Source organism: Vicugna pacos, chromosome 7 (assembly GCF_048564905.1).
Source record: "Vicugna pacos chromosome 7, VicPac4, whole genome shotgun sequence".
Taxonomy (NCBI): Eukaryota; Metazoa; Chordata; class Mammalia; order Artiodactyla; family Camelidae; genus Vicugna; species Vicugna pacos.
The window spans coordinates 39123964-39148031 of record NC_132993.1 but is presented as its reverse complement, the minus strand read 5'-3'; the positions used below and the strand labels follow the sequence as shown (position 1 = coordinate 39148031).

Here is a 24068-nt window from a genome sequence, read left to right as displayed (position 1 = left end):
ATCTCTAAAAATACTCTTAGCCTCTCTTGCCTTTTTTTTTGAAATTCCAGACAATGAGTGAATATACAAAAGCTGTTTAGTATACTACGTGGCACATAGCAAGTCCTTAGAAATAGTCATTCTCACTATTGTTTCAGTTGCTTCTTATTTAAAAACAGATTTATGGAGATAGAGTTCACATTCTGTACAATTCACCTGTTTAAAGTGTACAATTCAATGGTTTTTAGTATATTCGCAGAGTTGTGCAATCATCACAACTCTAATTCCAGAACATTTTCATCTCTCCAAAAGAGAAATGCTGGACCCAATAACAGTCACTACCTTCCCCTCCAGCCCTAGGTAACCACTAATCTACTTTCCGTCTCTATGGAATCATGTAATTTGCAGCCTTTGCATCTGGCTTCTTTCATGGAGCATAATGTTTTCAAGGTTCATTCATGTTGTAACACGTATCAGTACTTCATTTCTTCTTATGGCTGTATAATATTCCATGGTATGGCTATACCATGTTTTGTTGAACCATTCATTAGTTGATGGGCATTTGAGTTGTTTACACTTTTTGGCTATTACGAATAATGATGTTACAAGGTTTTGTGTGGGTGTATGCTTTCATCTCTTACAGATATGTACCTAGGAGTAGAATTGCTGGGTCCTGGGGTAACTGTTTAACTTTTTGAGGACCTGCCAAACTGTTTTCCAATGTGTCTACACCATTTTATATTTCCAGTAGCAGTGTATGAAGGTTCCTGGTTCTCCACATTCTCCCCAACACTTGTAATTGTCTGTCTTTTTGATTATAGGCATCCTAGTGGATATGAAGTAGTATATCATTGTGGTTTTGACTCATGTTTCCCTATTGACTGATGATGCTGAATATCTTTTCGTGTGTTTATTGGCCATTTGTATGTCTTCTTTTATTTGCTTCATTAGTTAGAAGATAGGTAAGAATTTCCTGCATGTGCTGATGATAATTAATAATTCCCATTGGAACAAGTTGTTTAATACTTTCTGCCCACTAGGACAGCAGCCACCATGAGACAGAGTGGGACAGTGGAAGAGTACAGAGGGGCTACCATCCATTCAGCAAATGTGTATGCAGTGTCTGCTCCTGAAGACGGTGTTCCCTTCCTGCCCCTGGCGTTTCTAGTCCAGACAATTACATAGTGTGAAAAGTACAGAAAGAATAATAGCACGCACTTGTCTCTCACATCGAGTTCACACATAGTTCTTACCGTGTGCCTTTACATATATGAATTAAAATGAATTCATTTAACCTCACAGACACTGAGGTAGGTATCTCATTACAAATGAAGCAACCGAGGCTCAGAAAGTAATTTATCCAAGGTGATAACTCCTAAGTGGTGGAGTGGGGCTTTGAATCTAAGCAGTTTAGTGCCAGGGACTAAAGTCTATGGTCTGTAGTTTACCCACATATGTGATGGAAGAACGGCACAGAGCATTGAAAGTACCCAGAAGGCTTAACTCTATGTTGTGTTGGGGGTGGGGGAGGGGGATAAGGGGTGGTCAAAATGCAGCTATGGGATTGCAGGGATAAAACCTGAGGTAGAGTTTGGACTCCATCTAAGGACAATGGGAAGCCATTGAAGAGTTAATCAGGGGCATGAGGGGTCAGGCTTGCATTTTACCAAGTTCCCTGTGGCTGCAATGTGGACGATGAAATGATGGGAGCAGGTTACACAGTAGGTGATTCATTACTGTGAGTTTCCTTCTAGGACCTCCATTCCCTTGGGAATTTATGAAGTATTAGGAAGTGACTTTGTTATTTCTGCGCAAAGAGTTTAGGGGCGGAGAAATTGAGGTGCTTTGGGCTTCGGCTGTTGATTTGGAGGTTTTGTCCGGAAGAAAACAATGGCTGTCCACTTGACTAGAGTCAAACCTCAAAGGGCCTTTCTTTCCACAGAGCATTATTCTTGCATCTCTGCCTGGCAATTGGGGGCAGCTGGAGTCTTTTTAGCTTACAGCATTTGCAATTGCCAGAGGACCAGCCCTTCAGCCCTTGGTCACCAGCTTGGACTTGGTTTCGTTTTATTTCGGAGACTCCGTGCCTTGTTAATATGCTCTGTGGCTGCTGCTCCAGATCAGAGGAGAAGACAGCAGCTTCCTGCCTGCAGGTTTCTGTGGGGACACCTGCTTTCACTGTCCAGGCCTTGGGAGCTCCTTGTCCATCACTCTTGATTCAGCTTTTTAGGCATTCCACAGCATTCCTAGTGGTATGGGTAAGGGGGACTGAAGTTTAACATGTTCCTATTATCTTTAGAACGCAAAACCAGCGTCTTGGTCAGCTCATTCATAACCTTCAGGCCTGTCTGCAGACCCTTAGGGTCCATGCATTTGCTTAATATTACTGTGTGCCCACCATGTGTCCTGTTGGTATATAGAGCTGTAGATGCTCTAACCCAGAGGTATTCAAACCATACATGCATCAGAATCACCTGGAGGGCTTGCTATACACAGTTCCTGATTCAGTAGATCTAGGGTAGGGCCTGAGAATTTGTATAGCTGACAAGTTCCCAGGGGATGCTGATGCTGCTGGTCTAGGACCATGTTATTTAACTCCTGCTCCAAAAGAATCATATACTCATAACAGAGGTCAATTGCATGTTACGTATTCATTCATTCAACAAATAATTACTGTATACCTACTGTTTGAGATGTTGATCTAGAGATGAAACAGACAAAACAGAAAAAATCCCTGCCCTCAGGTGAAACTATTTTGTATGATAACTGTTACGGTGGATACATGTTATTTCACATTTGTCCAGACCTGTAGGATGTACATCACTGAGAGTGAACCCTGATGTAAACTATGGACTTTCGAGTGATAATGTAGGTTTGTTGATTGTAACAAATGGACCACTGTGGTGGACGATGCTGATAATGGGGAGGCTGTGTGTGTGTGTGTTGGTGAGTATATGGGAAATCTCTGTATCTTCCACTCATTTTTGCTGTAAACCCAAAACTGCTCTAAGAAAATAAAACCTATTAAAAAAAATCCCTGCCCTCAAGTCAAGGTTGGGGGAGGGCCCCAAAATCCATTCCAGCTGGCTTAAGCAGAAAGGAGGGAATTTATTGAAAGGATCCTAAGGATCCAGAATCATGAAATGAGGTGACTTTCTGCATCTCATCTCCCTGAGGAGTTGCAGAAGGGCCTCATTTTCCTCTCCATGAAGGGAGCGCTCCAGGAGGCTTTCCATGCCACACATATGATCTCTTGAGTCCAGTAAAACTGACTAACTGGAATCTGTCCCAAGTCGATGTTCCCAGGAGAGAATCAGGTGCCCACCCTGGTGGGTATTAAGTCACATGTTAAGTAAAAGGGTGTTCAGGCTCACCCCTTATGCAGGACTGGATCTCAGACAGGAGCCAGTGGACTGGGCAGCACCTCGTATGATGTCTGGGTGGACCGTACGGATTAAGTGGTGGCAGGGAGACTGATCAGGTCAGGACAGCTCACTTAGGCAGGAAGTACCTGCAGTGTAGGTCTGCTTAGCAACCCTTCCTATGGAAAAGCCATGTGATGAAAGAGAAGCTGCTGCTTGTGTGTTAGCCCAGTGCAGTTCTGCTCACTTTAGGAAAAGTTCTGCTTGTCCACTCTTCTTACTAGGGTCTTCTGAGGCCATTGGCAGGCTGACCAAATGCCCCCTATGAAGACTTAATGGCATTGCTTTTAATTTTCATTTGTGGGTCATTGCAAGCTGCTCTGTGTTCATATTGATTCTTTAAGTTGGCTGTATTTTACTGGGCTGAGAACTCGTGTAAAATAAGAATGATTTATAGAGATCTGACATTTTAACTTGTGCGGTTGCTGAAAAACAAAAATCCACAATAGCAATATAATGATTTTACTTTCCTTTGCGATATTTTTCTTTTGATGGTATTTTAATGCACCAAAGCACATCCAAGCCAATTGCTCCCATTTCAGGGTCTGACCCTCCATGAAGGTGTGAGTGGATATGTTCTCTTGTTCCCCTCCTCTCCACTCTTACACTCTCTTCTCTTCTCCTTCACCTTCTCCCTCTTCCTCCATCGCAGAGTTCTCTCATTTTTCCATCTGGGCAGCAGACAGGTAGTTTGCCAGATCACTAATGGCTTGTCTTCCCTCCCTGCCAGGGCTCATTAACTGCTGGTAGAGGTGGTTGGTTGAGGGAAGTACTCTTGGGCAAAGGATCTGGGAAGCCCAGAGTCACCTTTGGGAGCATGAGGTGTGGGGAGGGAGGTGGGAAGCAGAAACGTCAGATTTTGTTTCCCCTCTTTTGTGTTGGGCCCAAGCTCAGTGGTAGAACTTGGCCTACAGAGGATGTTGAATCTCACCTGGGTCATTCCAGGGTGAGGCATCCAGCTAGGAGGTGTATTTCTGCTTTTGTGCACTTCATGAATATTCTAAACTCATTCACCGAGGGCTTGGGCAGGACCAGAGTCCTCATGTCAGGCAGGTCCCATGTGAGCCAGCCATTTGATAAACTTTCAGGCACCAGAAGGTGGTTCCCATGCCCGATCGGCTGGCTCTTTATTGACTTGCTTCCCTCCTGTTATGAATTCTCAAAAGATGGCAGTCTCCTTAATGTTTGAAAGAAATTTATTCAGTCTACTGGACAGCAATGTGAATATAGCTAATAATACTGTGTTGTATACTTGAAATTTGCTAAGAGAGTAATCTTAAGTGTCCTCACCACAAAAAGAAAAAGAAAATGGTACCTGGGTGAGATATGTTATTATGTTAAGTAGCTTGATTGTGGTGGTGATTTCATAATGTATAAAAACATCAAGTTGTACACCTTACATATACACAACTTTCATTTGTCAGTTAAACCTGAATAAAGACGGAGGGGAAGTAATCAGTTATTATTTGTCTAAATTGAATCTAAAAGATTTAGAGCAAGCTGGCTTTTCCTGTCATAATTGATCAGGGTTTTAGTTCCACTAACAGGGCCATCCCCCCCCCCATTTTTCCTTTGTTTCTGGATCTGAGATCAGATTATAATCTCAGCAACAAATAGTATACGTGTATGTTAATTTTGGCAAAAAGTTTTAAATTAATTTAATCTTTTAAGTAATACATATACACAGAGTTTGAAAAGCAGTTAAATAACTCCATAAAGCTTAAAATTATAGTTGCCAAGCTACTGGAAATGGGGAACACAGGCTCCAGGGTGAGATGTAACTATTCTGAATTCGGACTTTCAAGCTGCAGGATTCCTTCTGACCCGCCACCTTCCACTTTGCAGGCTCTGGGAGACACATAGTGTACACCCTTGGCAGATCCCCTTTTGCATACACCTAGATTCTATTTCTTCCCTTCTAGGTCAATTTCTGCTCCTTGGTTCCTTTTCCATCTTCCAAAATGTTGCCATCTCTTGAGAGCAATCATCTCTTCTTTGGTTTTCTAAGTCTTTTTTTTTTTTTAAAGAGAGAAGCTTAGGAACTTGGGGAAGGAATGGGTTTGGAGGCTCTAGAGAAGGGTGTGTGTTCAGTTTGCCGTATGTTCAATCTCACTGGGGATTGAAACCTACATTTAAAAACAGAGCCACAGTATTTATGCTTTAAGAATTCAGCCATGGCAGGGGAGGGTATAGCTCAGTGGTAGAGTGCTTAGCATGCACGAGGTCCTGGGTCAATCCTCAGTACCTCCATTTAAATAAATAAATAGGTAGATAGATAGATAAACCTAATTACTTTCCCCTAAATCCCCCCTCCAAAAAAAAAAAAAAAGAATGCAGCCACAGGGGTAGTTACTAGCCTGAGGAACTGAGGAATAAGCACAGGATAACCTGTGTGGTGTGTAGCAGTTGAGTGAGTTGAATATGATGGGTGTTACGTGATGTCTCCTGTCTTAGTGGACCTTGGGCTGATCATCTTGAAGAGACTGGAAGGTGCTGCAGCCACCTCCCATCCCCTTCTTGGGGCAGAGGAAAGTTGAAGTGTCAGGAACAGCAATCAAAGGTTCTTTTTAGCTGTGAAAGAGCAGAGGTGAAGAATACGCTGGTGGAAAGGAAAAGGGGTGTTGGATGTGCTGGATGATTTCCATTTGCCTTTCGAGGTCCACTGTTCCCCTGTTCCACTGGCTTTTTGTTCTCGGAGCTTGACCTGTATGGACTACATGTGCAGGGTATGGGTTATATCTGTGACCCCCTTGTATTGTGGCCTCTGATTGGGTTCAGCCAATGGGGCATCAGCAGGAGATCAGAGGGAGGGAGGAGAATGAGATGGAGCTTATTCCTCTGGCTCCCTGCCTATAGAATCATCACACAGGCTGTGTTCCTGGACAAAAGGTCCCAGCTTAGCTCCTGCCAGGTACTTTGAGCCTCCATCTCTGTCCCCGGATCCTTCAGGCCCAGGTGTGACAACAGCACCCTCTACTCGTCCCCAGAGGTACTGCATTGTCCCTTAATGTTTCTCTGCACCTAGTACCCAGCCCCTCTATTAAATTTCCTGAAACTGCCTAGTTTGGGCGTATCATCCGTTTCCTGCAAGACCTCTACTGGGATGTCTGCAAAGCGTGTAAATCAGCCAGATATTGGGACAGGCTGAATAAATGCTAATCCCAGCCCTTGCAGAAATAATTTTGATGACCAGCTGTGGGCTGGACACTGCACATGGAACTTGGGCCCGTTGTACTGATCAGCACAGACTTGTTCAGAACAACTTTATTTTTCCAGACTGCCAGAGTTTTCAGGGGTAGACAAGGCTGGTCTTGCATTGTTAGTTTCTCATGTACGTAAATTATATGTTTTCTTTGGGAAAAGTTTCTTGTTTTTAGCAGTTTGCTTAGGCAGTCATCAAATGAAGAAATTAATGCTGTGAGGCCACAACAGTGTTTATGTGCCATCTAGAGAGGCCTTGTGTCTGGAGGGTAAGCGTCAGACAGTCTTGGGTTTTAGCTTTTTTCCCCACTTGGCTAACTTTGTGAGCTTGGGAAATTTTTTCACCTCCGAGGAGCCTGAGTAGCAGCACTCACCTTAAAGTGTTGTATGAAGATTGAATGAGGTAGGATATAGAAAAGCTGAAGTTTCCCTGTGCCTGACACGTAAAAAGTGTTCTCTAAGTAGTAGTTATTATTAAAAACTCTCATTAAATTTGGGTTCTGTGGAGGAAAAATACAGTTAATATGTGGTTTCCAGCCTGTGCATTGTTGCTCTTTGCACATGTTCTGTGCCTGGGGAGTCTTTGAAGCCTTGAGTTCTGGTCCTTTATTAACGTAAACCCTCCAGGGTGATGATGGTTCAGGGTGTGGTGAGGCCCCCGCCAAGTGAGACTGAAGAGCTGGCATTCCCCGGGTGGTGTTGTCCCCCAGAGATAGAGGGTGGAGGTATAGAGCCGACTTGGCACAAAGCTGACCATGTGCCTTTGTCCTCTGGCTTGTTGGCCTGAACTTGGACCCTTCCTTTCTGTTCCCTGACCTTGGAGAAGGAAGGCTATACAACGGACTGTAAAACCAGGAGGAGAAGGGGAAGGAGGGGGCACCTGATGGGTGGTGAGGTGGACTGTGCTGCTCGCCCAAGCTGTTTGTGAGGGAAAATGAGGAAAAGATGGAAGTAATTTACCAAATGAAGGGCAGCACATCCAAAAGAGGTAAATTCCAACAGCCCTTAATATTTCATTACACAAGTACAATCATCCCTCAGTATCTGTAGGGGGTTCCAGGACCCCCTCGATACCAAAATCCTCGGAGATCAAGTCCCTTATATGAAGTGGTGTAGTATTTGCATGTAACTGGGGCACATACTCCCATATACTTTAAATAATCTCTAGATCAATTCTGATACCTAATACAATGTAAATGCTGTGTAAATAGTTGCCAGTGCTTGGCAAATTCAAGTTTTGCTTTATGGAAATTTCTGGAATTAAAAAAATATATTTTCAATTTCCAGTTGGTTGAATTCATGCAGTAAAACCTGAGGATACAGAAAGCTGACTGTATTTCATGATCATTTTGAAATTAAGAGAGAATTAAATAGGGGAGGAGGTTATAGCTCAGTGGTAGAGCTCATGTCCTGGGTTCAATCCCCAGTACCTCCATTAAAAAAAAATACATATATATATATATATATATATATATATATATATATATATATATATATAATATATATACACACACACATAAATAAATAAACCTAGTTACCTACTCCCCAAAAAACAAGCAAATGAAAAAAGAGAGATAATTAAAGAGAGGACAAATTATGTCACCTGATATCTCCTACCCATAGTTTACCACTGATAATACTTTCATATGTCACCTTGTGGACTTTCAAATGCATCTACATTTGTAAATTCAAAGTGGGATTATTTTAGACTGTGGCTCTGTAACCTGCACTTTTCTCTTAACGTGTATATCCTTCTGTACAAATGAATAGAAATCTTAAAAAAAAATTTTATTGAGGTATAATTGACATATCATTATATTAGTTTCAGGTTTATAACATAATGATTTGATATTTGTACATATTGTAAAATGATCACCGCAATAAGTCTAGTTAACATCCATCACCACGCATAGTTACAAAATTTTTTTTCTCGTGATGACGACTTTTAGGATCTACTTTTGAAGTCCACACACAATAAATGCTGGAGTGGGTATGGAGAACGGGGAACCCTCCTACGTTGTTGGTGGAAATGTAGTTTGATGCAGCCACTATGGAAAACAGTATGGAGAGTCTTCAAAAAACTAAAAATAGACTTAGCATATGATCCAGCAATTCCACTGCTGGCATATATCCAGAGAAAACTCTAATTCAAAAAGATACCTGCATCCCAATGTTCATAGTAGCACTGTTTACAATAGCCAAGACATGGAAGCAACCTAAATGTCCATTGGCAGATGACTAGACAAAGAAGCTGTGGTACACACACACACACACACACACACACACACACACACACACAGGAATACTACTCAGCCATAAAAAAGAATAAAATAATGCCATTTGCAGCAACATGGATGGATCTGGAGATTGTCATTGTAAGTGAAGTAGCCAGAAAGAGAAAGAAAAATACCATATGATATCACTTATATGTGGAATCTGAAAAAAAAAGACACAAATGAACTTATTTACAAAACAGAAACAGACTCACAGACATAGAAAATAAACTTATGGTTACTAAGAGGAAAGGGGGGTGGGAAAGGATAAATTGGGAGTTCGAGATTTGCAGATCCTAACTACTACATATAGAATAGATAAACAACAAATTTCTACTATATAGCACAAGGAACTATACTCAGTATCTTTTGGTAACCTATAATGGAAAAGAATATGAAAAGGCATGTATGTATGTATATGTATGACTGAAACATTATGCTGTACATCAGAAATTGATGCAACACTGTAAACAGACTATACTTCAATTTAAAAAATGAGAAAAAATAAAGAAAGCTCAAAAAAGATGTACTTTCTTAGCAACTTCGAATATGCATTATAGTATTATTAACTACAGTCACCACTAACTATAGTCACTATACAGTATCATTAACTATAGTAATGTAGTAGTAATGCTATCCAGTACATCCCCGTAACGGAAATCTGTTAAGTGGCCACAGAACATTTTGTGTCCTTGCCTTATATGGCAATCAGTGGCATAGTTCTGAATAACTAAATTTCTAAGTTATTTCCAGTGTTTTTCATTATTATAAACCAAACTCTGTAGTTGTTTTCATTCTTAAACAGTTTCTGAAACTCTGTGGGTGTCTCTGCCAGTTTATAAGGTATTTGCAGGCAAAGTTTCTGCTTGGACTTCTTTTATATTCCCCAAAGCACCTAGCAGAGTCTCCTAATAGGCATCCCCTTGTTTATTGCTAAATTTGACATTGAAGAGGATGAGAGCTTGATTCTATTGTTTATCTTACTACTTAAGGCCATCACCAGTCAGCCTTTAAAACACATGTATTAGTAATTTAAGATCACATCAGACTTTCTATTACCTGCAGTAGTTACATATAGTAATACTGGCATAACCCTTGGGTTTTCAGAGCATTTTTCACATTGTTATATCATACGGATCTTGGTATGGCTATTATTATCACTCCCATTTTGCAGTGAAGGAAACTGAGATTGAGAGTTTGTGCTCTTCGAGAAGCCACAACATGTTGCCTTTTGTTTAACTTATTGACTTAAAAGAACAGAAAATTAGTGTTAATTTGCACCTTAGTATCCATGATGTTGCTGTTAGGTACCAATCACATAGAAATGGAGTAAACTGTTTTTTTAAAAAATAAATTTTAATTTGATTTTTGCTAACCAATGGTGAGACATGTCTTCTCCTTTAAAAATTTTTTATTATTTTTTTTTCCTTTTTTTAAAATCAAATTTTTTGGGAGTCAGTAATTAAGTTTATTTATTTTTAATAGAGGTACTGGAGCTTGAACCCAGGACCTCATACATGTTAAGCACACGCTTTACCACTGAGCTATACCCTCCCCACTGGAGTAAACTATTTTTCAATGGAAAAATTAGTAGCTAGTTCACAACAAACTTAACATGTTTTTTTTTTTCTAGACAGAGTTATGCCAATTCTTATCTACTAGATTTGCTGGCCATATTATTCAAGGTAATTAAAAAATTTCCAACCCTGCAAGTACTGTCTGGTGGAGATAATTCCTGTATCTGTAACTTCTCTGTGGCCTTTTAGCTTTGCAGTGACCTCACTCTGTCCATGGGTGCATTTTTACAGGTTGGTTTCACTAAGGGAATGGTTATTTATACTTTTCCTTCTCTCTCCCTGCCTTTTGGGTCTTTAGCTATGACAGAGACTCCACTTTCAACGTGTTTGTGGGAAAAGGACAACTGATCGCAGGGATGGACCAAGCTCTGGTCGGAATGTGTGTAAACGAGAGGCGTTTTGTGAAGATCCCCCCAAACCTCGCCTATGGAAGTGAAGGAGTTTGTAAGTATTTGTTTTGTGTTTCTAAACACATCTGCTGAAACCAGCAGAATATTTTGCAGGCTCTTTACAGGCAGACTGGAGAGTCTTTGGAAGCTTTAGGTTGGAGAAAATGAGAAGCAGTGAACACACACACAGCTAAAATTTCATCTTAGGTTTATTTCTTCTAGATATGAAAGAAGTCTTACTAACACAGATGTATTGAATGTTAACCTGTATTGACAGGAAAATTTTGTTCTTTCTCTGTCCTTTCAATTTCATTTGGAAGAAAGGAGGAGTTTTGGAATTTTTTTTTAAGTAAAGTTTATTTATTTATTTTTTGGTGGGGGGAGGTAATTAGGTTTATTTAGTATTTATTTATTCTTAGAGGAAGTAGTGGGGATTGAACCCAGGACCTCATGCATGCTAAGCATGAGCTATACCCTCCTCTCCTCATTTTAGAATTGTATGTATCCCCTTGAGCCCTTTTGGCTTTCATTCACTTTGGCAGCATCCTAGGTGTTTGGCCTGAAAGACAGCAGCTTTTCAGTGTGAACTCTCTTTAATTTCTAGCTGGTGTGATCCCCCCAAATTCAGTGCTTCATTTTGATGTTCTTCTGATGGATATTTGGAATTCGGAAGATCAGGTTCAGATTCACACTTATTTCAAACCCCCCAGTTGCCCTCGGACCATCCAGGTGTCGGATTTTGTAAGGTACCACTACAACGGAACATTCTTGGATGGAACTCTGTTTGATTCGAGGTAGGTACTGCGATTTGTGGTAGCATCAGTGAAATGCCCTTGGTTCCTTCTCATCCGGTTTTTATGCCCATGGAGAAACCAGAAAGGGGACTCTTCCCAACTGTTCTGTGATTGGGAGCAAAGATCCATACATGCCTTTCCTCCAGGGATAGGTATGGGTTTATTGGTCAGCTGAGGTCTGAGTAACAAAACCTTTTGAAGGATGAGTTAGTACGGAACTTATCCCTTTTCTCTTTGGTTTGCAGTCACAATCGCATGAAAACATATGACACATACGTAGGGATTGGCTGGCTGATTCCTGGAATGGATAAAGGGCTGCTGGGGATGTGTGTGGGAGAAAAGCGCATCATCACCATACCTCCTTTTCTAGCCTATGGAGAAGATGGAGATGGTAAGTCCTTCTCATTCTTCGAACCACTCTCATCTGTCCTTATTTCTACTGCAGTGGTAAATTTAACTCATCACATGAAACCCACTAGACCCTTTGGTCTAGACTTGCACTGTCCAATATGGTAGCCACTACTTACATATGGCTATTTACATTAAAATTAAAATTAAATAAAATCTTAAATTCTGTACTTTGGTCATACTGCCAAGTTCATGTGCTTAAGAACTACACATTACTGAGGGCTACTCTACTGGTCAGTGCAGGTACAGAGCATTTCTGTTAGACAGTGCTAGTCTAGGTTACCTGCTGTCTGATGATTCAGTTGCAGAAATCTCCACTTATTCGTGGTCATTGGTGTTCTTAAGAAAGCTGTCGACCACTGCCTTGTAAGCTGTAACCTTGGGCACCACCTCTCCAGCCTCTGTTTTCCCATCTGTGAAATGAGATTTGAACTAGACAGTCTAAAGTTTGTAGACATCTAAGTAGAAATGTAGCATGTGCTGCCAGAATTGTCATTTTTTCACTGATTTGTAACTCCTTGATGGGTTTTACCTGTGACATTAGCTCTGTGTAGATAAATGTAAAGCATAATTTTAGAAAATACATTAGTGTCCAATTTGTAGTTTTACTGTGAGGGCAGACAGAACATTGGCTGGTGAATAAAATTTCTCAGCTACTCATGTTTGAATTCCAGGCACATTTAACCATACTGACAGGCTGACACGACAATGAGACCTCCAGGCATTTGAACAGATACATGTAGTTAAGAATAGAAATGAAAATGTGATGCTATTTAAGAATTTAACTGACAGTGGTACCCAACGTTTCATAACTCCCTCATAATAATGATAATGTTTTCCAAGCTATGCTCCCTGGCTCTAGGTCTACGGAGCAGGAGAGGGGAGTCTGACCAGATGGGGCTCAGCCTTCTCTCCAGTCCACCTCCACTTTTATTACTTGGATCTGCAGACTGTTTCTTTAAAAGTCTGCTAAAAGAAAAATAAAGCTTGAAAACAACTGCCGTAAATGTATCTTAATTCTCCCATCCCCAAGATGTGTTAATATTCTTGTTGGTACTCAAACGGTCTCGTCCCTGGCTAGTGGAAGCCTCTTGGCTCCCAAATCCTTGTGTTGTCATCCACATGCATACAACATACCAAATAAAACTAGATGCCTAGCCTGATGTGAGGAATATTATTTATTTAAAATAAGTAACTAATAATTTAAATATTTAAACAGGTTATTTTTAAATGCTTTGCACTTTGATACTGTGCTCAGTTATCCAGGTTTAAATTTAAATCGGTGAATTCTATAGTGAATTGGAAATTACATCTCAGTCAAGTTGTTATAAAACAAAAGCAAATATTCAAGTAGTACATGATAATGTTGGAAAATTTTAAAGCCTGGGGTTACTTTTAAAGCTTTCTGTTTTCTATTCAATTAAAAGATACAGAAAAGTACAGAAACAGATTATTGCACACCCTCCCACGCCCTTCCACACCCATACCTGCATTTCAGAAATTAAACACATCTGGCATTCCAGAGGCTGACTCAGCAGCCCACATTCAGCAGATTTCACCACTCCTTGGAGGGGAAGGAAACAGGGGTGGGCTCTGCCGGAGAGCCAGCTGAAGGAGCACAGGCTTGGCATGCCCAGGCCTACTCCTTTGCATGACGTAACAAATGGCAAGTAAGAGTGTTGAGGTGGGTGGTTTGCCAGGTAACTTCCTTTTATCCCAGAGTACTGGATTTAGAGCTACTACAATTGGTTGACGTTGATCTTTACAGGAAGGAGCTAGTGCCCAGTAATCTCTTCATGTGGATCATTGTGTTGCAGACATTCAGTAAATCCTCACTGTTAGGAACATCCAAGGGAAGCAGCACCATCCTGCAGTGAGGAATGATTTGAAGAATATTTACATTTTGGATTGTGGGTGCCATTTTTTCTTTCTTATTTCAGCTAACTTTAGTTTTACTTATAGCTTGTTTTAGATGCACTTAAAGGATTGAATTTTTGCCTCTTTAAAAAATTGGCTGTGAGTTCCAAAGAACAAGTCTGTGGAATGTTCTCTAGAACTTGGTCTGAATTTTGGAATTTGTGCCTTTAAATGTCTGTGATTTGCATCTGTACACAACAGAAGCCCACAGAGATATGTATTTGAGTTTGTACATTGAGCCTTGCCAGCACAAACATAGAATATGTGGTCACAGTAGTCTCTCATGTCATTAATATTGGTTTGCTCCTTTTTCTGAGAAAGTCGGGCCTCAGATTATACCCGCCAGCCCATGGTTGGACACCATGGTGACACAGCATGGTTAGACGTCATGGGAGACCACCCAAGACATGGAAAAATATTTGTTTCCTTGGCTTGAAAACTTTAAGAAATGTGTGACACTGACGCAGTGGGTGTTAAGTTGTAGTTAAAATACTTCCTAAATCTTTTGTCCTGATTTCCTCATCTTTCTTCATTCTCTAGGGAAAGACATTCCTGGACAGGCATCTCTGGTGTTTGATGTTGCATTATTGGACCTCCATAACCCCAAGGACAGCATCTCCATCGAGAATAAGGTAGTGCCTGAAAACTGTGAACGACGAAGTCAAAGCGGGGACTTTCTCAGGTATCATTACAATGGCACGCTTCTGGATGGCACACTGTTTGATTCCAGGTAAGGAAACCACAGGAGCCTTCACTCACCGGAACATCTTATTAAATATAGTTTACTGCTGGCTGGACCATGATTTGCATACTCTGTTAGTGCCAATTTGGAGTTAGTGTTTTCATCTCCAATACAGGTTTCTATTTCCTGATACTGAATTCCTTCAGAGGCTATTATAACAGTCTCCTTGAAGCCTGTGGGAGATGGGTCTGCAGGAAAGCAGGAGGCTCACCCCAGACTCCCACCATCTCTCTATACTGTGCTCTGCTATCCAAGTATAAACCCAACAGTGGGGTCCAAGATGGGAATGACCAGGAGGGAGGTCCAGGCAGTAGGATGGGAAAAGAACAGGCTTGGTGCCAGGAGACCTGGGTTTCAGTCCCTGTGTGTCGTGCACTATTGGTGTGACTTTGGACAGCGTTTAAACTCCCTGAGCTTCAGTTTTTTCCCCTGTTGGTAGCACCTCTCTCTCTTTTTTTTGTTTTTTTTTCCCCCAGTTCACTGAAATACATTCTTGTGTGTATGTGTGTGTGTGTGTTTAATGAAAGTATAGTCAGTTTACAATGTTGTGTCGATTTCTGGTGTACAGCACAATGCTTCAGTCATACATGAACACATATATATATTAGTTTTCATATTCTTTTTCACCATAAGTTACTATAAGATATTGAGTATAGCTCCCTGTGCTATACAGTATGAACGTGTTGTTTATCTATTTTATATATAGTAGTTAGTATCTGCAAACCTTGAACTCCCAATTTATCCCTTCCCACTCTCTTTCCCCCCTGATAACTAAGTTTTGTTTTCTGTGAGTCTGTTTCTGTTTTGCTAATAAGTTTATTTGTGTCCTTTTTTTCCCACATGTAAGTGATATCATATGGTATTTTTCTTTCTCTTTCTGGCTGATTTCACTTAGAATGACAATCTCCAGGCCCATCCATGTTGCTGCAAGTGGCATTATTTTATTAGTTTCTATGGCTGAGTAGCACCTCTCTGAAAGAGATGGTGAGATTAAAGAGATGAAGTAGATGAAAGCACTTTGCAAACCTTAAAGGCTTATCTGCTGCAGGGATTGGTTGGGTGAATTCAGCTCCCATCCTGAGGCTGCAGAGGCTAATTACTAAACCTGCTGTTACTCAAAGTTTTGTTTTGTTTATCGGGCTTAGCTGGCAGTCATGAGCTGGCAGCAAGCATTTGGTCGGTGTTGCTCATTCAAGTGGCATGGGTTGTTTGGAAGGCATTCCTTTAGCTTCCTGTAGAGCGAACAAGTAGTGATAGCAATCTACCTGCCTCTCTGAGGTAAGGCTTCTCGTTTATTTAGCTATCCAGAAACATTACAGAAGAATTAAAAAAAATTTTTTTGTGGGCGGAGATAATTAGGTTTATTTATTTATTTTATTAGTATCTTTTTAATGGCGGTACTGGGAATTGAACCCAGGACCTCGTGCGTATTAAGCACACACTCTACCACTGAGTTATCCCTTCTGTCCCAGAAGAATTTTTAAATTTTATTTTCTTTGAATAATTCATTTTTCCTACTCCTAGAATCTTTTCTTTTAAATTTTTCATCTGAGATATTTTTGGGGGGGAAAATTCAATCATCACATTGTTCAAAATTAAAACAAAATAGGCATTAGAATATGTTGTGGGGGGGAGGGTAATAGCTCAGTGGTAGAGCACATGCTTAGCATGCAGGAGGTCCTGGGTTCAATTCCCAGTACTTCCACTAAATAAATAAATAAATAAACCTTACATTCCCCCTTCCCCCTACACACAAGAAAAAGAAAAAAAATTCTCTATTAGGATTTTTATTTTAAAAGTATTATGTTCTTATTGTATAAGTGAAACAATGCAAAGATATTTAATACAATGTACCCCTTCCCTCCTCACCTCCCATAGTAAATATTAAAAACCTCCCACAGGCTCCCTCCATGCTTATAAATACTTTCATGTTTAAATCTTCATTCCATCTGGAATTTATTGTGGTGTTCAGCATGACAGTAAGGATCTAACTATTTTTTTCCAGACGGTTAGCTAAGTTTTTCCAATACCCTTTATTGAGCAACTGTCTTTTCCTCACTCATCTAAAATCTGATATTTATTATATACTTTGTCTAGAATTTTTATCCTTTTCCAGTGATCTAGCCATTCCTGCCCCAGTATCACTCCTCTAGCTATTGCAGCTTTTAAATTTGTATGATAGAGAGTATTCTTTTTCTTTCTAAACATCGTTTTTCCCTACTAAGTGATACATTGACATGGCTCAAAATTCTAAAAGTATAAACGAATATACAATGAAGAATTTTTCTCCTATCCTTGTCCCTCAGTCACCCAGTTCCCCTGTTTACAGGGAACCAGTGTAATGAATTTCATAGGTCTTCCACACACATACAATGAAATGCAGATAATTCTGTAGATAATCTGCTTATTGGGTGGAGAATCCTTTGTTACTATCATTTCTTCACGCCCCTTGGCTTTGTGGTCTCTGAGGGGTGTTGAGAAGAGACAGCCTCTCACTGCTCTGCCTTTTCTTCTCCCTGGCCCCCCACTGTTGGCCATCTTCTCTGAGGCAGTCATCCTTGGGCTGTATCGGATGAGGTGATGGCGGAACTGACTGGCTCTTTCAGGACAAGCTTTTTGCCACATCTGCTCCAAGTGGGGATGGATAAGGGGTGCAGATCACTGTGATTCAGAGTTTGGTAGTAGATGTGGCATATGAAGTTTTATTATTGTATTCTGAAATCATCAGGCTTTGGGAAATGTATTCCTGTTCTCTCCAAATTCATAGTAATTAGACTCAACTGGCAAATTATACAGAGGCTGGCTCTTTCCACTGAGTGGAGTGCTTGGACCTCCAGCCAGAGGCACTTGGGAAACCCAGGTACCCACCAGGAGGTGGCCTGGTGAGCAGGGATTGCCGCACAGCAAATTTATCCAGGCTCTGGTGGAGGCTGCAGAGTTAAATTGCTCTCAGTATATATGCTACTTTTCTGCCAATACAAATATTCGTGTCTTATATATACAGATATTCTCCTCTTTAGAGAAATTCTTAGGTTTGGTTTTTTTTTTTTTGCTTTAATTTGAAACTTTATTATTTAAAAAAATTTTTATTGAAGTATAGTTGATTTACAATGTTTATTAGTTTCTGGTGTACAGCAGAGTGATTCAGTTATATATATATGTGTGTGTATATATATACATATATATATATATATATTTCACATTCTTTTCCACTGTGGTTTATTACACAGTAGGACATTGTTGTTTATCTATTTTATATATAGTAGTTTGTATCTGCTAATCCTGAACTCCTAGTTTATCCCTTCCTTACCCCCTTTCCCCTTTCCCCTTTGGTAACCATAAGTTTGTTTTCTATGTCTATGAGTTGGCTTCTGTCTTGTAAATAAGTTCATTTGTGTCATATTTTAGATTTTACATATAAATGATATCATCATATGATATTTGTCTTTCTCTTGTCTGTCTCTCAGTATGATAATCTCTAGGTCCATCCATGTTGCTGCAAATGGCATTATTTCATTCATTTTTTATGGCCAAGTAGTATTCCATTGTGTGTGTGTGTGTGTGTGTGTGCGCGCGCGCGCGCGCGCATATGTGTGTGTGTACACCACATCTTCTTTATCCAGTCATCTGTCAATGGACATTCAGTTTGCTTCCATGCCTTGGTTATTGTAAATAGAGCTGCTAGGAACATGAAGGTGCATGAATCTTTTTGATTTATAGTTTTCTCTGGATACATGCCCAGGAATGGGATTGCTGGATCTTATGGCAATTCTATTTTTAGTGAAATTTTATTTTAGAGTAATAGAAGACACTAAAACTTCTTTCTAAATAAAACACTTTCTTTACAAGAGATAACAGAGGAATTCTTAGTTTCTGATAAGGGCCCTTTGGACACTTTCTTCATTAACTTGACATGGTCATGGAACGTTCAGTCTGATTTATATTAGTTACGTTTTTTCATGATTGCTTGTTGTAACCCGCATTTCATTCATAACGTGACCAAACTAGAGGACTGGAGGGCTGGTTTCTGGGAGGCTTCTGCAGGCTGCATCTCCGAGGCTGTGTATGGATCCTTGTTCACCATTTCAGAGGAGCATGTTTCTTGGATTTTACTCAGATTCTAGGGTTCAGCCTATTCCGAGATCTGGAGGCCCCTGCGCTCTTGCCTCATGATACCGACTATGCAGCTGTTCTGACGGCTCTCGTGACCAGCATCTTTTCTTGTTTCGCAGCTATTCGCGGAACCGCACCTTTGACACGTACATTGGGCGGGGCTACGTGATTGCCGGGATGGATGAAGGTTTACTTGGCGTTTGCATTGGAGAAAAGCGGAGGATTGTGGTCCCCCCTCACCTGGGGTATGGCGAGGAAGGAAGAGGTAAGCGCTGGCTACCGTCCTAAGGTGAAACGAGCAGCCTTCTCTGGGTACGTCCAGGATGCTTGGAACCGGGGCCTCTGGAGAGCCAAAGCGTAGAAGCTAAAGGCCAGCTTCAGACTTGAATGATCAAATAACTCTAGTTTCTAGAGATGCTCTGTCGTTTCTCCTCATTCCCCCTGCCCATTTCCCTTTTCCTTTTGGAATATTTAAAACCTACACAAAAGTTGAAAGAACTGTACAGTGAACTCCACTCATATTCGCCATTTGTTAACATCTTTATTTTCTCTCTCTATATTACGTTTTTTTCCTCTATTGAGCCATTTGAAAGTAAATGGCAACCTCCCCTTTTCTCTTTTTGCTTTTATTGAGTATATCTGACATGCAACATTGTGTAGATTTAAAGTGTTCATGTTATTTTGACACATTTTTATATTGTAATGATTGCCACTGTAGTGATAATTAGCACCTCTATCACGTTACATAATTATTTCTTTTTAGTGGCTGGAATAGTTGAGATCTAGTCTTTTGGCAAGTTTGATGATTATAGTACAATTCTGTTGTTTATATTCACTATACTGTGCATTAGATCTCGGTTTTTGTTTTTTAATAACTTGAGGTATTTTGTGTATACCATAAAATTCACCCATTTAAGTGTACAATCCAGTGACTTTTAGTAAATGTAGTGAGTTATGCAAGTACCACCCTAATCCGGTTTTAGAACATTTTTGTCACCCGAACAGCAGCAAACTCCTTTTTAAAAATTACATAATTAATATATGTTAACTCAGAAAAAGAGAATAGAGATAAACAACCACCACCACAATAATCTCACCACCCAGGTATGAGCATTGTTAATGTGGGAGGTGGCATAGTGGCCCCAAAAGATGTCAATGTCATAATCCCCAGAACCTGTGAGTATGTTACCTGACATGGTAAAAGGGACTTTGCAGATGAGTTTCAGGTAAGGATCTTGAGATGGGGAGAGTATCCTGGATCATCCGGTGGCCTTGATGTACTTACAAGGATCTTTGTAAGAGGGAAGCAGGAGTCCAGAGAGGAGAAAATGCTAAACTGCTGACTTAGAAGATGGAGGAAGGGGCCACAAGTCAAGGAATGAGGGTGGCCCTGAGAAGCTGGAAAAGGCAAGGAAACAGATTTCCCCCTGAAACCGATTTTCCCCTGAAACCTCCCAAAGAAATACATCCCTGCCAATACCTTGAATTTAGACCTTTGACTCCAGAGTTACAAGAATAAATTTATGTTGCTTTAAGCCACCAAGTTTGTGGTAATTTATTATAGCAGCAGGAAACTGGTAACAACCATGGAGTGAATATGCTTTTATGGTTTTGAGTATATGTGAATCTACATAGGTAAAAGGAAATACACATCCACCTACACTAATAAACACTAACAAAAATGGGATCATCCATACATATTACTTTGTAATTTCGCTTTACCTAATTTGTTGTGAACAATGTTTTATGCCAACAGGTTGCATAGAATTTTAATGGTTGCATAGCATTCCAAACCGTATTTTCTTTCTTAATTATGTTTTTTCCTCATATACCATTTTTTGTAACTTATTTAGGAACAGTTGATGCAGTGTTTATTTTGATTTTGGGTCTTTTTGTTTTTTTTTTTTTTTTGCTGATGGGATTCTGGCTGGCCTGGCTGGCAGTATACATTCACTTTGTTAACCTACTTCTGACTTCTACTGCTATGTCATATGGATTTCCCAGCAGGGTTTTTTCCCCTTTTAAATGGAGGTACTGGGAATTGAACCCAGGACATCGTACATGCTAAGCATGTGCTCTACCACTGAACTCCACTCCAGTAGGGTTTCTTTAAAGGATCTAAGCAACATCAGGTTGGTCGGAAACTAGGGTGTACCACGGAGAAATATTTTTTTCTCCTTGACTTAAATTTCTGATTTAGAAAGCCACAACAAATCTCAGTTTAAGATCTTGAGATAACAGGCCTTGCTTCATGTCCCCTGTGTCTACAGTGTCTTGATGCTCTGTTGTTTTGTATTATGTAAATTTATACTTCTAGTCAAATACAGGAATAGACAAATACTTTCTGAGTATTCATGCTTCATTATGCCCTCAGGACCAATTCTTCCTTTCCCTAAAAAGAATATATTGATGGGAAACATTTGCTTATATTATTTTTCTCCTTTTGGCTTTCCATCAAGTATGAGACAGAGTTCTGCAAAGAATTATACAAGGCTGTGGGAAGCATCCAAAGTCTCATAAATTTTCTCGGCATGAGGCTGCTTCATCCTGAATCATTTGTTGCCATGGGGGGAAGGGGCACCGTGGCAGGTAACACCAGGTGCTCTTGGGTGGAGTCTGCCTCTGTCCTCTTGATTAGCCAGTGCCCCAGCCTCTTGGTGAGGTTTGCATAGGACCTAATACTGACCTGAAGGACTGACCTAAGAAGGGTGTGAAGACACAGAGGAAGTTTGTGGCCTCCTCACCACATGCTACAGGGCCAGGCACATATTAAGCATTCAGTGAGTATTTGTGGAAGGAATGAAATGCTGGGCTCTGCATGGGTTCTGCGGCTGCGTCAGCATCTTGTTTTGTTGCAGCCATTTTCTCTTGCAGGGTTGGGGGAGGGGAGGGGAAAGCCTTTGGCCAGGGCTCTGGCTCTTTCTGTCTGCTTTGTTCAGAAGGGTCAGCCCTGAACTTGGAGTGCTTGGATATGTTTGCAGCCCTGAGGTGGAGAATGAATTCTGCTGCAGGGCTGTGGAAGCATCACTTCCTCAATAGCTTTTTGTTCTCCAACTTCCAAATTACCTTTTAAGTATTCTTTTAGGAAAGTGTGAACAAAGAATGTCGTCAGGAAATGAAGGACATTGTGGCCATCAAGCCCTCAGCCCCTGCAGCTGCCCCACCCCCACCCTCCCTGCTCCCTGTGGGGATTCAGGATGGAGGACGTTGGCTCTATATAGCTAAGGAGCATATCAAAGCAATGATTTCAGTGAGTCCAGACTCTTGTATTTTTCCATACAAAGAAAAGTACTATATTCATTAACTTGAGATATCTGGTTTTTCTGTAATTAGCAGTAATCTTTTGATGTTCTTAGGCCCTGGGTTGTTTTTTTTTTTTTTGCAGAAACTCCTGTATATCCTGGCTCCTCCCTTACTTCTCTCATTTGAGTTAATTCAGACTTGAAACAAGTCTTAGTTAAGATAATGAGGCCCAGAGAGTTTGAGTCATTTGCTCAAGGCCACAGCAGCTAATCAGTGATGGAGCTGGAATTGGACCAGGGCTCTAGCCGCCTGTGTCACAGGCAGAAGGGAAGAAGGGGTTTCCATTAGGCAGTGAGTTGTCGATACCCATATAAGGAGAACTGAGAACTCCAGCCAGAAGTCCCAGGGCTCTCAGAGGAAACCCCCAGTGCCAGGAGCTGGTTCCTTCTGGCCCCGCGGACCAGCGGCCTTTATTTTTTTGCCATCGGTGTCTCTTCTTGAGGAGGCATCCTAGTGGGGAAAACTGATGACTGCTTCCGCATTGGTTAAGAGTTTATCAGAGAAGGCTGGTGTCAGGGCCATCATGAAATGTTGGATTCTTTTCACCTCTTTGCTTGTTTTGGGGAGGAAGATAATTTCCCCTCGCCCTCCTAGGTTCTTCTGGCTGGTCTAATAATTAAATTGAAGTGAGACAGATCAACAGGAGGAAATCGAACCTTGATGACACGTATATGTGGGAGAGACCCAGGAAAACAGTGACTCACCAAAATGTCTGAAGCCCTCACCTCAAATACCACCGTTAGCTAAAGACGAAAGAGGATATTGAGGGTAGTGTTCTGGGATTTTAAAGGAGAGGAAGATGATTGACATGGATATTGAAAAGCAAGTGTTTGGTAAACAAATGTTTGCTGGGCCCTGCAGCGACAATGGGACACAGAGAGAAATTTTATCAAACAGACTTTGCTAGGTTCCTTCCTGTCTAAGCACCTAGTTCCTACTGTGGTTATCTGTGGTGACGACTCCCTTCCTGGAACAGGTTCTCTCCCTACACTCTTTAGGCTGTTAGGCAGGAAGTGAGAAGACTTTTTTTTTTTCCTTTTGAGTCTTTTGGGCCTTGATTGTTTTGGGCTCAAAATAATTCACATGGAGGGGGAGGGTACAGTTCAGTGGTAAAAGCATGTGCTTAGCATGCATGAGGTCCTGAGTTCAATCCCCAGTACCTCCATTAAAAAGACACTAATAATAAAACATTTTAAAATTCACATGCCAAAGAGACATTTTTGGGGTGACAAATCCCCCCCAACACTGATCAGCATTTGTATTATAGGTTCTTTGAAGAAGGCAGAGCAGGATAGAGGGAATGAGGGTGGCAGGGGTGCTGGCTGCCTGGGGCAGGTGGGACCTTATGGCTCAGGGTTTGGTATTGATTTTTCACAGGTCCAACAACCCCATCTACCCAAAGATTTATTGAGGGCCTTTAGGATCAGGCAGTGCTGTGGGTGTTGGGGAATCAGAAGAGAAAAAGACAAACAAAACTCCCAGCCCACACGGAGCTTACATTCTTGTTGACGCCTCAGTCCATGTGCATTCTGCCTTAGCCAGGCATCTGGTGGACTGACTCACGCTAACTTGCTAGGAGTTGACACAGAACCAGAACATTGAATACCTACTTGACAGGGTGTGGTTGACCTCTCCACTGATTGGAATACTTAGGCCTGGGTTAGTTACCAGGAAAGCGCTAGATAAGCTGACCTCAGAGCTCAGGGAAGGGTAGTTCTGGGACATGTTCTTTTTTGCCCTGAGAAAGGCCTGCCCATGAATGTGCCTTTGAGGATGTCGACTGAAAAAACAAACACACACACGAAACACACAGTGTGGGAGCTGTGAGTTCAGTTTTATCTGAGGACTTACTGAGGCCCAGGATACAGACTCTCAGATCGCTCTGAGGAACTACTCCAGAGGGGTAAGGAGGGAGATCAGTATATGTGTGGTTCTGAAGGGGTCCATGCA

General features: G+C 41.0%; 1 protein-coding gene across 1 annotated transcript in view; it reads left to right on the top strand.

Annotated features, from left to right (window-relative positions):
- FKBP9 (FKBP prolyl isomerase 9) overlaps nt 1–24068 on the top strand; it is a 38608-nt gene that overhangs the window by 1451 nt on the left and 13089 nt on the right. Inside the window, exons 2-6 of the mRNA XM_006201876.3 lie at nt 10751–10896; nt 11446–11635; nt 11881–12026; nt 14501–14690; nt 18935–19080. Of these exons, the coding sequence (XP_006201938.2) occupies nt 10751–10896; nt 11446–11635; nt 11881–12026; nt 14501–14690; nt 18935–19080 (818 nt within the window). The remainder of the gene's footprint in view (nt 1–10750; nt 10897–11445; nt 11636–11880; nt 12027–14500; nt 14691–18934; nt 19081–24068) is intronic.